Genomic DNA, 13,818 nt, shown 5'->3' on the forward strand with positions numbered 1-13,818 from the left:
ATCGAAAATACTGTTGCTAGTTTTTTGCTAAGGCTGGGCAAGCACTATTAAATATTCTAACTTTACTTGTCCAAAATATGTTGAGATTCACTAATTTACAGTGATATGTTTAGGCAATAAACCACACCAAGCAACAGCACACCACAAAACCACATAGACTGTTTAGTGTAGACTCTCAGGCCTTTACGCAAGGAATTTTGCACCTTAAAATTAAAGATTTAAAATTTTGGTTAAACTTTCCTCAAGGAAACTTTCAACCATTCTCTTTAGAAATCAAAATCGGGGTCAACCTGAATCACCCAATATTTACCGATATTTGACATTCAAAATGGCCACCACCCCTGGGTTATCTCCATTGCAGAAAATAAGATTCCTACTTTCACAAAACAAAGCCGGTGAAAAACTTTATTCACTCCATAAGCTTCAAAATGAGTACCCGCAAATTGTAGGTCAAAAGAATACTGTCAAAGTTTGGGAGTCCAAATATCTATCCACGAGACATATTCTACATTAATAAATGTAAATTGTAACAAACTTTTGAATACCTTACCACAATAACTGGCCTCTAAAAGCAGGGGGAAGTAGTCTTATCAAGTTATTGTGAAAAGTACAACCAAACATGCAATATAATCTGAATCTCTATAGCCAATCGTTTTTTACCAGGTCCATGATGCAGTGCAGGCTCGGACATACAAAGCGTACCTTACTCACAGAACTTTTTAACCGTAGGGTATACGCAAAGTCTGTTACTCACAGAACACTCTGCAAAGTCACACTCTGACCTTATACCGAAGGATACAACTACAAATGGCATTTTTTGGCATGGAAAATTTGTGTAATTTTTGAAGGATAATCAGTTATACAACATAAAGTTGGTATGTTTTGTGTACGCAGAGTTTGATACCACCACAGCAATGCATTGTGGGATAGCCAGGATAAGGTCTATTGGTAAAAATAATCGCAAAAATAGTTACCTCAGTGAGTGAACGCAGTTGTATTCTGGCAACTCGTGGAGGTGAAAGGAACCCGACTGGAACCCTGTCACCATAATATGGCTGCCTTTGTGATAGTCCACACTTGTCAGCTTGTCTAGGTGGCCCTCCTTCTGAAAGTAGTGCCTGTCAGTTACAAGAACATTATGTCACATATTTAAGTAGAGGTATCAAAACCCAATTTTTAATGTCATTTCTCAAGGATTTATGACACATGTAAGTTTAAAGGGGAAGTTCACCAGGATAATTTTTACATACCGGGTATGTGGTAGCTCTGTGGTCATTTACGCAGGAAAAACTATTTTCACCATTTCTAACTCGCGCGATTTTTTACAAAAACCGATAAAAAAATAGTACAGGAACATGCCCATGTAATTTGAATCATGGGAAAAAAGCTCCGAGTTTGGAGCTTGCATCATGTGATATGGAAGCTAGCACATATGTAAAAATCATCAATTGTGAACTTCCCCTTTAACTCTTTTCCATCCCACATGCCAATGTACAAGGCTAACAGAAATGAGCCACACCATTGTGGTAAATGGATTATTGACAGACCACCAGCCTTATAAATAGTACTAATCTATGGTAATAAAGTGAAAAAAAAATCTCTGATTCTTTGGTCAAGATTCTGCAGTTGCAAAGTTTTTCTCATGGCAGTAAGTTATATGAAAAGTCATTATGAGATTTGATGTGCAAGAATATTTGCAATGTATTGATATCTAGTGATGGAAGAGTAATGTTAGCTTGCAAGAACTAACCATTCATTGTGTTCCAGCACAGAGAATAAAAATACATCAAACCATAAATTTTGCTACTGACATGAAACTCAGGAGGCCAAAAAATTTCTTTTCACAAATCTAACTAAATTATATTCAGTGTCTCTGTTGCACTCAAGAAATTTCTGAAATATTCAAGTTCAATGTTATACAAATATTTTGTGTGATTCTGTTTGATCAAACCTTAGAAACATTTCATATTTAGGCCATTGATGGGCTCTGACTTATTAAAATCAAGCTGAACTTGTGGAAGATCGTTAAATCTGCAGTTAATCAAGAATTGGCCCCGTTTTTAACTTTAAATCCATTCAGCTGAGTATTTTAACCCTGTCACTATAATGGTTTAGTCCAAACCCATTGATATCAATGGTGATTATGGACCTGTTTACAGAAAAATGGGGTGTACAGGTTAACATACAGTCACCTACTTTGCAGTTTTCTTGTATTTTAACCACTCAGTGGCTTCATCATCAGGCTCTGTTTGTTCCTTGTTTCTTTCCTCCTCAGCACCTTCACTGATATTTCTTCTCCGCTTCCTTTGCGGCTCACCTTCTTGGAGATCTTCCAAATCAAAGGTGCTCTCCCAAACGATGAGGGTGCCATCCCTGCTCACTGTGTATGCCTGGTTTTAGCACATTGTTGAGGGAAAAACCTTCACATGATAGGCAATGATTTAGAGCATAAAATCTATGAAACACCTGAAAACGGTAATATTCATCACATTATATCTGACAAGCGAGCGAACGGCAAATATAGCTCTGCTGTGTTTATGTAGAGAATAACAATTTTGACACATGTTGATGAAGAAGGTGGAAATGTTTGATAGCTCATTTCAATGGCCAGGAAAAAAGTGGCTAAAATAGATGCAAAAATAAACAATTGAAGATTTCATCATAATTTGAATTTATCACACTGTATCATCCCTGAGAAAATGTCAACAAAGTTATCTGACGAGTACACTGTAGTTTTTTGAGAAGAATTTTTTCTGACCAAAAATGGCAACAATTGCCCCCAAAAATAAAAATAGCGCCAATGGCACTTGATCACAACTGGCACATTGTGAAACTACTCTATCTCTGGGTACACCTGTACATGAAATACTGAATGGGTAGGTGCTGCGGGTTTGGAGTTTGTCAGTAAATGCACACAGAAAACAAAGTCCCGAAGTAGCGAATTCCAGCCATTTTCAAACCACACTGTTTGTCAGTGGGGTAAGCAATATTCGCAAAAATCACATTTCCAGGCTAATAGACTATGTTTTACGAAATCACACGTCCTTATTACAAAATAAAAAGATCTTTGTCTTAAATCAATGCGCCAGTAAACAGGTCCAGCAGCTAGTTATGTCATCAAGTCTGTAATGTTAAGGGTCATAACAAATGTGAGAAATCTAAAACATTAAATATGTTGTTTTTTATCAATTTTATTACCAAAAGCGCATGGAAATCTCTGATACTTTGAATCAGCCATCCTGCATATTTGTAACATTCATCAAAACCTCATTTCTGTTCCACAACTCATTAAATAGTCCACAATGCAGGATTGGTGTACATTCCAAAACTACATATATGAAAGACCCCTAAAATCAATTAGTTAAAGGGGGTTAGAAATTTCCCAAAACTATCTAACCGCTGCTCTGTTTGGCTCCATTTTTCGGAATCGGAACCTTGGAATTAGTCTGAATATCTCTACCAAATATCAATGCAGTCTGTTCAGCAGTAATGACCTATGGTCATTATGTTAAAAAATACCGCCAATGGCGCTTGGACATAATGACCGCCTAGTATTATCGGCATTTATCAACAACCACACTCACTGTGAATTAGACAGACCACAAAGTCAATGAGCAACATATAGCTGACAGACTATTTTTCACATTGCGATTTTAAGCTCATTTTCATGAGAAAAGAGACATGTATATGTATATGGAGAAAAAGCAGAAGACATATTTGTAAATTGTTTGTTAAGTGACAATCATATATGCATCTCTTGAAATTTTGTGGTTATAAGGTATAACAGTAGTGTAAGAATAATGAGGTATGAATAAGTTAGTAAAGCTAAGTTGACAGTAATTAAGATTACAAAATTATACACTAAGCTGGGGAAATCTGATTGAAATAAATGTTGAAAAGTAGCAAAGTCATGGTCATCTTTTGTCTAATACCTTGTGTAAGTTCATGAACTTTACATAAATCTTGCTATAGATTTGTTGCTAATGGGCAATAACTGTGTTTCAGATCATTTGAGAGCAATCTATCCATGACAAGTTTAAATTGTAATATACTTCTATTTAAAGGAGAGAAACTTCTCAAATAATTTTTTCCCTGTAATTGCTGTGAGAACACATGGACAGATACTCAGGACTCTATGCTGGTGCTACCTTGATAACTAACCTACAACTTGTAACGTCATTGTCTAACCTGTTCACCCCAATTTCCTGTAGACAGGTCCACACTCTCCATTGATAACAATGGGTTTGGGCCATACCATGTAGTGAAAGACTGTAACATGTGAGGTTGTGGATACTTAATCTCTGGAATGTCAAAGTCTGCATATTGACTCAAGGATGTTTACTTAACAAATGCCTAGGGTCATCTCAAAAGTGAGAATCTAAACTATGAAATATGTTTTTTTTAATGCTTTTGATGCCCAAAAGACCATAGAAATCTCTTATACTTCGAATCAGCCATCCTGCATATTTCTAACATTCATCAAAACCTCATTTCTGTTCAACAACTCATAAAACAGTCCACAATGCAGGATTGGTGTACATTCCAAAACTACATATATGAAAGACCCCTAAAATCAATTAGATAAAAAGGGGGGTTAAATTTCCCAAAACTATCTAACCGGTGCTCCGTTTGGCTCCATTTTTCGGAATTGGAACCTTGGAACCAGTCTATGTATCGGTATCAAATATCAACGCAGTCCGTTCAGCAGTTTTTGACTTTTTGTCGTTTACGGAAATGGACGACATCAAACACGGTTGAAACCACCTCTATATCACAACTTCCAGTTGTGATAAAAATTGCAGACTTCACCATAATTTCAATATATCATATATTAAAATAATCCCTTGGAACCTGTATACCAAATATCAAAGCTATCGACTTGCAGTTTTTGAGAAAGCAATTTTTTGACCAAAAATGGCACAAATTGCCCTAAAAATACAAAATTGCAGATTTCATCATAATTTCTGTACATCACATTAAGTTCATCTGTAGGAACCTGCATATCAAATTTCAAAGCTATCAGAGCAGTACTCTTTGAGAAACACATTTTTTGACCAAAAATGGACAAAATTGCCCCAAAAATACACAATTGCAGATTTCATCATAATTTCAATAAATATCATATAGATCATCTGTAGGAACCTATGTACCAACACTACGGCCCAAAGGCGCCCCATTTTGTACGGTAATAGCGTCCCGAATTTTCGCCACACATACGTGGAGTGCGCGTTCAGAGAGTAAATTTCACCTCCCGCGTCATGTTGAAAATTTCGCCGTATTTCCTTGCTGCACAGCTAAATATTGATGAAAGAGTAACAGGTCCTATTTCCCGTATATGCTGCCCTTACAATTATAATATTTTGGGAAGAATTTCACATGGGAATTCCAAAAATATGTAAGCGATAACAGCCATATGCAAAATTAAGTAAAAACACAGTCAACAGCAAAACGATCTTCAACTCGTCATTTCATAAAAATAAGAGGGAAACTCAAAAAAATAAAACCATAGAGTTTTAGTTACTCTTCATGATATGTGTCATACCAAATATTATAAAAAATAACAGCGAAATGAAAAAGTTAAACCAACGGTTTTTTCAGATGTATTTTTCATTTTACGATGTGTCTAATCAGCTCGATTTCCCATAGAAAACAATGGCGTTTAATGTACTGAACAGACCGTACAACTCTCGCTCGTTCAAATTTCTCAATTCTGAACCAATGATAGTGAAAAGTGGCACGAGTGTTCTTTGATTTATATACAAAATTCCTGTCGTTTTAGTTTTTTGAATTTCTCGACGAAACTTGTTTTAGTTGCATTTTATTTTCCGATCGCTGAATTTTTGCTCTTGCCCTCAATAAAATGGCGATCTTACGGCGTTTGCATATGCAGAAAAAATGGTCTTATATTGACGCATTTTAATCGGTTAGCGTCTCTTAAATTGTACAGACCAATACCAGTCAGGTTGTTGTAATTTATACCAAATTTTGGCGAATATCAACTATGAAAATTCCAGTAAACTGCAAAAATAACACAGAACAGAGGCGAACGGGCGTAGAGTCTCCACTGTAATCGTGCAGTGAACGTTATCGATCGATATCCTTTTGTCCGAAATTGTTACATTGTTGTCTCACTCACTCGCGTGTAGTTCCCCGTTCACAATGGCGCCAAACTACGCCAAGGTGCGCCAAAATGTGCTGAAACGTACGTAAAAGTATCACCAAAACTGAAAAAAGTGTCGTCGATATACTTTCAGTACAGGAAACCAACGGATACCTTGATGTTAAAGTGTATAAGTCAATATACGGGTTACTGTGGCAATGTTTATGACGTGACCTCAACACACGAGCGCCCGGCACAAGCGGCGCCCAAACAGATTTTCGATCGATAATCTATTGAAAATAAATTGATACAATGTTCGCCGTTGTCAATAGCGACCGGCTGAAAGCGCTGTTCGATAGAAATTATGCTTCGCGGAATACCGTACACTGAGGCATATTTTGGGCCGTAGTGCAAATTTCAAAGCTGTTAGATGAGGAAATACACATTTTTTGACCAAAAATGGCAAAAATTGCCCTAAAATATACAAAATTACAGATTTTATCAGAAATTCAATACATATTACTTGGTTATCTAGAGAAACCTGTATACAAAATTCCAAAGCTATAAGACCAGTACTTTTTGAGAAACACATTTTTTGACCAAAAATGGCAAAAATTGCCCCAAAAATACAAAATTAAAGATTTCATCATAATTTCAATAAATATCATTCAGTTCATCTGTAGTAACCTGTATACCAAATTTCAAAGCTATCAGATGAGTAGTTTTGGAAATACACATTTTTTGACCAAAAATGGCAAAAATTGCCCCAAAAATACAAATTAAAGATTTCATCATAATTTCAATAAATATCATTTAGTTCATCTGTAGAAACCTGTATACCAAATTTCAAAGCTATCAGATGAGTGGTTTTGGAAATACACATTTTTTGACCAAAAATGGCAAAAATTGCCCCAAAAATACAAAATTACAGATTTCATCAAAAATTCAATATATATACTTAATTTATCTATACAAACCTGTATACCAAATTTCAAAGCTATTAGACTTGTACTTTTGAGAAACACATTTTTTGACCAAAAATGGCAAAAATTGCCCCCAAAATGCAAATTTGCGTATTTCTGAACAATTTGAACAAATCTGAAATAGACCATCCCTAGGGACCTATGTACCAAATATCAAAGCTATCTGACTGGTAGTTTTGAAGAAGTGTTTTAAAGATTTTTTGACCAAAATCGACAAAAATTGCCTTAAAAATACAAATTTCACCAATTTCAACGATTTGAAAAATCTAACTGAGGTCACCCTATGTAAACTGCATATCAAATTTCAAAGCAATCGGACAAGCGGTTTGAGAGAGCAGATTTTTACCAAAAACAGTAAAAAGTGCCCAAAAAATACAAATACGAAAATTTCACCATGATTTCAACAAACTTGAGTGAGGTTACCCCAAGTGAACTGCATAAAAATTTCATAGCAATCAGACTTGCAGTTTTAGAGGAAAAGGCAATTGTTGACGCCGGACGCCGACGACAGAAATCAACTATTTGATAGCTCTGCATCGCTGACAGCAAAGCTAAAAAGCACATAGTGGTTTTAGTTTAGGACAAGTATCAACAATTCACTTTGCCAAGATGAGTGTGAATGAGTATTTGTTTGTATTATCCACATCTACTGTCAACAACTAATCAACACTAGAAATTCTCCATCAATCATGAAATTGTACTATATCTTGCTATAAAATCAGTATCCTAGGGTAGAACACGCCTCGGCGACAGATATTCCGACCCTCAAACTTTTACAATATTCTTTGGCCTAACACTTGTGGGTGGCTCTCTTTGAAGCTTATGGAGTAAGTATAATTTAACAAGTTTAGTTTTGTGAAAATAAGGAATTTCATTTTTGCCCATAGAGATAACACAGGAAGGGCGGCCATTTTGAATTTCAGATATTGGTAAATCTTGGGTAATTGTTTCTTGAGTACCAAAATTTGCATGGTAACCCCTCAATTTTATTCTGATTTCAAAAGAGAAAGGTTGCGGGTTTACTTGAGGAAAGTTTTACTTAAGTCTTTCATCTTTGGAGTGCAAACTACATTAAATGCAAAAGGTCGTATTTGTTCATTCCCTTGTTAGCTTAATTGATATCAAGGATACATCGAGGGAATCTTGCTCAAAGAAGGCACCCACAATAACATCTTTATGACCTCCCAATGTGTGTACCAACAGGTTTGTAAGATCTGTGGCTGCGTGCACTCTGCTTGTCATGTCCTTGGAACCAATCACCATGGCTCTGTAAGTGAAGAGTACAATGAAAGCAGATTTAGTAAGTCAAGATGTCCAACGTCTTTGATCACTGAATATTTGGCTGAGCAGTGAATTCACACCATTCAAGTCATGGACTATCTGGGGATCGATGTTTGGTGAAACCTTCGTAGTGGATGTGCAGCACAGTAATGTCATTGTACTGGTAAATGCAAAGGGCGATTTTCAAGTTATCACAGTGGATGGACATTCAGACATTCAGACATACGTACAGACAACAAACACAGTGTGATCCCATAAGCTCTCACTGCCATATATGATAAATGGGAGCTAAAATCTGAGGTACTTGTATATATATGAAAGCTCACCTTGAGTCTGACGTCCAATCAATACAAGTGGTTTCATCATATGGTCCATGATATGATCTGTATAGTTTGAAAGGGTTGAACTCTTTGGTTTGGCCTGGAGCATGGTACACTAACGTCACATTATCTTTGTTCACAGCCACTTTCCTGAGGGTGAGAGAAATTCACAGACTTTGCTCAGAACGATATATCTACCTGTACATGCACATGTCTTGGATCAAAATTAGGCAGAACAGCTTAAAAATTTGGTACAGCTACTTTTATCTATCTTATACAATAATGCTGTTCAACAATACATGTAACATATGTTTACTGTGGTCAGTGTGCGTAGCTTTTATGTTTAATTTACTGAGATATGAATCATACTAAGCAAAGCAAATAGATGATGTACAAGGGATCAGCCTGAAAAAGTAGACAGCAAGAAAGTGGATTTTTTTTGTGTGTTGTGTATATCATGCTATTGAGCCCTCTATGGTCAATGTAAACATTCTCTTTTGTCTAAAATAGTGGTAAGGCAGAGGGAAAAACCTGTTCTGGGCAATGATTGTTTAATCTCGGGTTGGTAGGTTGGTAATTTCTTAAATTTCTTTTCATTAGACGTTTTTCAGAGTTCCTTTGCAAAATCCATTTTGTTTTGAATTTTCCCCAGTAGGAACAAGACATTGGTTTTTTTTTAATGTAATTCGTTTTCATAAAAGAACATGTAGTATATATAAGGTTTTTGTATTAATCTTTTTCTGACATATTCATAAATTGGATACATGTTTTCGACATTTTCACTTTTTGTGAACATGGTTTGCTTGTCTCACAAAATAGCAGTTTCTAGTCGGCATTTCCACAGCTTGTATATATTGGGTGAACAACACCATACGGTATTCTCTTTTCTTTTTTTTAAAAAGAAAATTCTGAAATTGACAAAAAATCTGGGTCGGTCGGCCCTATTGAACAGATACATTTTTCTCTCCTCCGAGAGGACTTATTTTTTAATTACAATGAAAAAGAGTTACATGAATTTTCTGCACAATTGAAGAACAAACTGTGAAATGTGTTGCTGTACAGTAGTACTGGCAAAAATTTGGCAAAAATTCAAAAGCAGCAGGTGTTGAATTTTGGGCAAACACTGGTGAAAAGACATGAACAGATCACTGGTATTATTTGTGTGGAAATTACGTTCTATCTATTCATGATAATTTTTGGTGATTTTGTAGCAAGAAGCGACAGGATGAGTTACAACATAGCTGCTTGCATCTTCAACTCTCATTTTCAAAAACAATTTAAAGCCCCTAATTATGATGGCAAGGAAATAACCGGAAAATTACTGATACACATACAGTGGCTCATGTTACTTTACAAGTTGAATTGTTACCTACAACTTCAACTACATCATTAACCCTATGCCACCCCTATTTTCATATGTAAAGGTCCAACTTTACCACTGAAAGCAATGAGATTAGGCCAAACCATGGTGGTGAAAGGGTTAAGTAACATTTACCTCCATATTACATTGCGAGTATAAATATGTTTACACAGTCAAGCACAAAATAAAGGAACAAATTAAGAATCAGAAAGAATTAACTGTGGTTGCTTACTTTCCGTCTGGGCTGTACTTGATGGAACGCACAGCTGCATGGAAGTGATGATGATGTAAAACAGATCTGCTGATTAGACTGATCAACATTGCTCTGCCCTCTGAAAAGACAACAACAAAAATAAAACACTATAATGGTTCTCTTTTCAAACTTTCAGGTGGGGGTTCATCCCGTTTGGGCTTCACAGCTTTCTTGTTGCTAAGTCTTGCCTTTCCTCAGGAACTGGTGATGAATATAGAGCAAATGCAAAGCAAATTCAGAACAAGTTCATAGTTTACCAATTTCGTAGCTTTCCAATCACTGCAAGGCTCTTGAAATTTGAGTAATACACAAGCTGCAGACACACAGACAAATGTAAGGCTGGGATGGAACATAAAATTTAAATGTTTCAGAAAACTAGATAACTCTGATTTTCTCTGAAAGTAATGTCTTATGTTGCAGCTTGAAGAGCGCCATCAACCCGTATGTTCAATGATGGAATATATCAATGCAAGCACTGTATAGCATGTGTCAAATACTGTGAAAGCTTACGTTCGTCAGCTACAATCATTGTTTTTCCATCTGGAGCCATGGCAACACAAGTAACATTCGTCTTGGCTTCTATTGGCAGTGTTTCTGATTTATTACTGAAAATGAAAAAAACACAATTAAATCCTTCAAAAACTTCCAGATCATTCAATAATGGGGATGAAGTGCATTCATTACATTCTAATGGGTTTAAAACAATTATCAGTATCACTTCCCCATCAGCCAAGTCAGTAAAAAGCCGTATTGAGCCAAAACGTAACATATTTTCACCCACTTGGCTTGGTCTGTTGTAGCATCTTTAGTCCAAAAAAATCAAGTTTACAGTATTTATGTTTTCAACAGCCTTCAAATGTACAGTATTATGCGAAAATACACCATATTGAATATGTTGTGTTTCATTAATTTTAACCATCTTGACCTGATGGTGAAATATGGACTTGGCAGGAAAAGGGATATGGATGATATTTCAAAGTAAAAATTTCACGTCCAGGGTACTTAATCACTTGGCATACAATATAGAGTTTGCTTTCATGAAGGCAGGGACTGATGAAAGGGTATGATGTTTGAGTTCATCAAGAAGTCATGGTCATGTATAGAAAAATACAGTATACTGTACCATTGCATTATATTATATGTGACTACACTTTTAAAGAAATCTTTTCTAAGAGGATGTCATCCATTTTCTGAACTTTGCTTTTTCTTGTGTGTAAGGTGAACTCATTCTGGGACTACATTGTACCTGTACAACATTTTAGTTCTGTGTCCACAAAAGGCCACTGGGAATACTTAGACCAGATATTCCTTCCAAGTGGGATGATATCGTTTTGTCAATAACGGTTGTCTGATAAGTCACGATTTGTAGGATTTCCTACACAAAGTGGGAAAAATTTTGGTAAAAAGGTCGCTTGATGATTAAATGGATTGTTACAATGTTAGCTCTCCATCTCAACATGCACATGCACTTTTTTCTTATTCATACTGCAGAGTAATCAACTAAATCTGTACCTTCATGTACAAAAAAATATAAAAATATGAACATATCAGAAGTCAACTTTATCATCTGATATCAGCCAGAAAATACACATCATAGTTTCATACTACAGACAAGGGCTATGAACTTACTTCTTCAAGTCAAACATTGAGACTCGATTCCCAACGGGACTGATAACGGTGTCGCCATCTTTGGAGAAGTTCAAGTTTCCCTTGCGATAGACAGCACCAAGGAGATTTGAAAACTGAAACAAAACATGCAGAGTAACATGTGCTTTAAATGAACTGATGATAACAATTTTCCTTTACAGTGATATGAGGTCAAGCTCATAATCAAAGCTAATATATATTTTTGATAGCAAAACACAAGGACAAATGTAAGTGATAAATAGCTGTTCACTCAGACAAAAAAAATAAATTGTGCTTTCCAATAACACGGTTTTCAAGAATATTGTAGGTAGGTAGGTAGGTAGACGGAACTTTTTTTCAAAATCTCTTTATTTTGAAACACATTTTTCAGGGGTTCAGGACGATCAAACACTGGCCACAATTTTTCAAGAAAAACATATCATAACATATAAAAAGAATAAAAACATAAAAGACATCTTTGTTCAAACAAAAAATCAAACACAAGGTAATAAACACGTGATTTTATTAGTTTTTCTTATTGTATATTACTTGTGTGTTTTAGGTAGCTCTATAAAGTCTAGGGTCGGTGGGTAAAAAATAGGGTAGGTCTGGTTATCTGAACAGCACAATTTTTTGGGGGGCTTAAAGCATTTATAATAATTACTACAGGCATCTACTAGTATGCTGGGAAAAAAGCTAAATTAAATCAGATGTCGAGATATTATCGACAAATTCTTAAACTAAAGCCAGGGCTTAATCATGGAGGGTCCGTGGCTTAATTCATTACAAAAAACATGAATGATTAAATCAAAAGACGAATGTAACGCTCTATATAACACCAAGAGTCTTTTGCATTAGTCTCTGGCAACCTTTATGGTTACATGTAGTTGTCTTCAGGGGATGATCGGGGATAATAGGGCACCATTTTACAAGTGGTATAGCCACAAACTGATGATGTCAAACAGCTGTATACAAAGGGCTATAATTACAAGGCGTCTGTGTCTTGTGTACGGCGATTTGACGTCGTTAATTTGTGGCTATACCACTTGTACAATGATGCTAAAATAAGAGACTTTGGGATAGAGCATTACCCGGACAGACCCAAAGGAAAGCTAGTTTCATTCAATGAGTGTAAGAATAATTGTAGAACAGCTAGCCCAACACATATGTTGTGAGGGGGTCCAGACACTTTGCACCAAAAACCAGTTCGCCCCACACAACTTCGCCCTAAAACCATTTTGCACCAAAACCACCTCGTCCCAAGTACTACCTCGTCCAACGCCACTTCGCCCCAAGTACCACCTCGTACTAAAACCACTTCGCCCAAAGTATCGCGCCATCAACTCGTCCTAAAACAACGATGCCACGACGTATCATAACGTTGTTTTTACATGCAACTTGGAAGCATTAATGTGTCAAGACATTTTGGCTACCACGAAACATTTATTGTTGCATGAAACCATAAACGGTAGAAAAAGAAAAAGAAACACGCAAACTACTCAATGCTACAACTCAGGTGCCGTGCGCGGATTTGCACCATGTCATTTTCTCGAAATGTGTACAATTTCAAGATTTCAGTCCTGGGATGATAAAAACGTGATGAAAACTTCGATGGCAGTGGTTGGTTATTTTCAGCTTTACCGGTTGGCGATAAGTTTGGGGCAAAGTGGCATCGTTTTGGGGGCGAAATGGTTTGGGGCGACGTGACTTTTGGTGCGAAGTGGTTTTGGTGCGAAATGGTATGGGACGAGATGGTATGGTGCGAAGTGGTTTTGGTGCGAAGTGTCGGGGAAACGTCGTGAGTGTTCGGCTGTCGTTTACATATGCTACCTCTCAACTGCCAAACACTGCCAAACACTTCCGACAAACATTTTGTATGGCTTTAGTAGGGATTT

General features: G+C 36.4%; 1 protein-coding gene across 1 annotated transcript in view; it reads right to left on the minus strand.

The window, feature by feature from the left end:
- The window catches only part of LOC139124490 (periodic tryptophan protein 2 homolog), a 43,679-nt gene that overhangs the window by 24,530 nt on the left and 5,331 nt on the right, over positions 1 to 13,818 (minus strand). Inside the window, exons 2-8 of the mRNA XM_070690631.1 lie at positions 11,927 to 12,039; positions 10,808 to 10,902; positions 10,277 to 10,376; positions 8,691 to 8,834; positions 8,215 to 8,350; positions 2,197 to 2,390; positions 975 to 1,118 (exon numbers count right to left, since the gene is read on the minus strand). Coding sequence (XP_070546732.1) covers positions 975 to 1,118; positions 2,197 to 2,390; positions 8,215 to 8,350; positions 8,691 to 8,834; positions 10,277 to 10,376; positions 10,808 to 10,902; positions 11,927 to 12,039 — 926 coding nt within the window. The remainder of the gene's footprint in view (positions 1 to 974; positions 1,119 to 2,196; positions 2,391 to 8,214; positions 8,351 to 8,690; positions 8,835 to 10,276; positions 10,377 to 10,807; positions 10,903 to 11,926; positions 12,040 to 13,818) is intronic.

Source organism: Ptychodera flava (assembly GCF_041260155.1).
Source record: "Ptychodera flava strain L36383 chromosome 23 unlocalized genomic scaffold, AS_Pfla_20210202 Scaffold_24__1_contigs__length_23054250_pilon, whole genome shotgun sequence".
Classification (NCBI taxonomy): domain Eukaryota; kingdom Metazoa; phylum Hemichordata; class Enteropneusta; family Ptychoderidae; genus Ptychodera; species Ptychodera flava.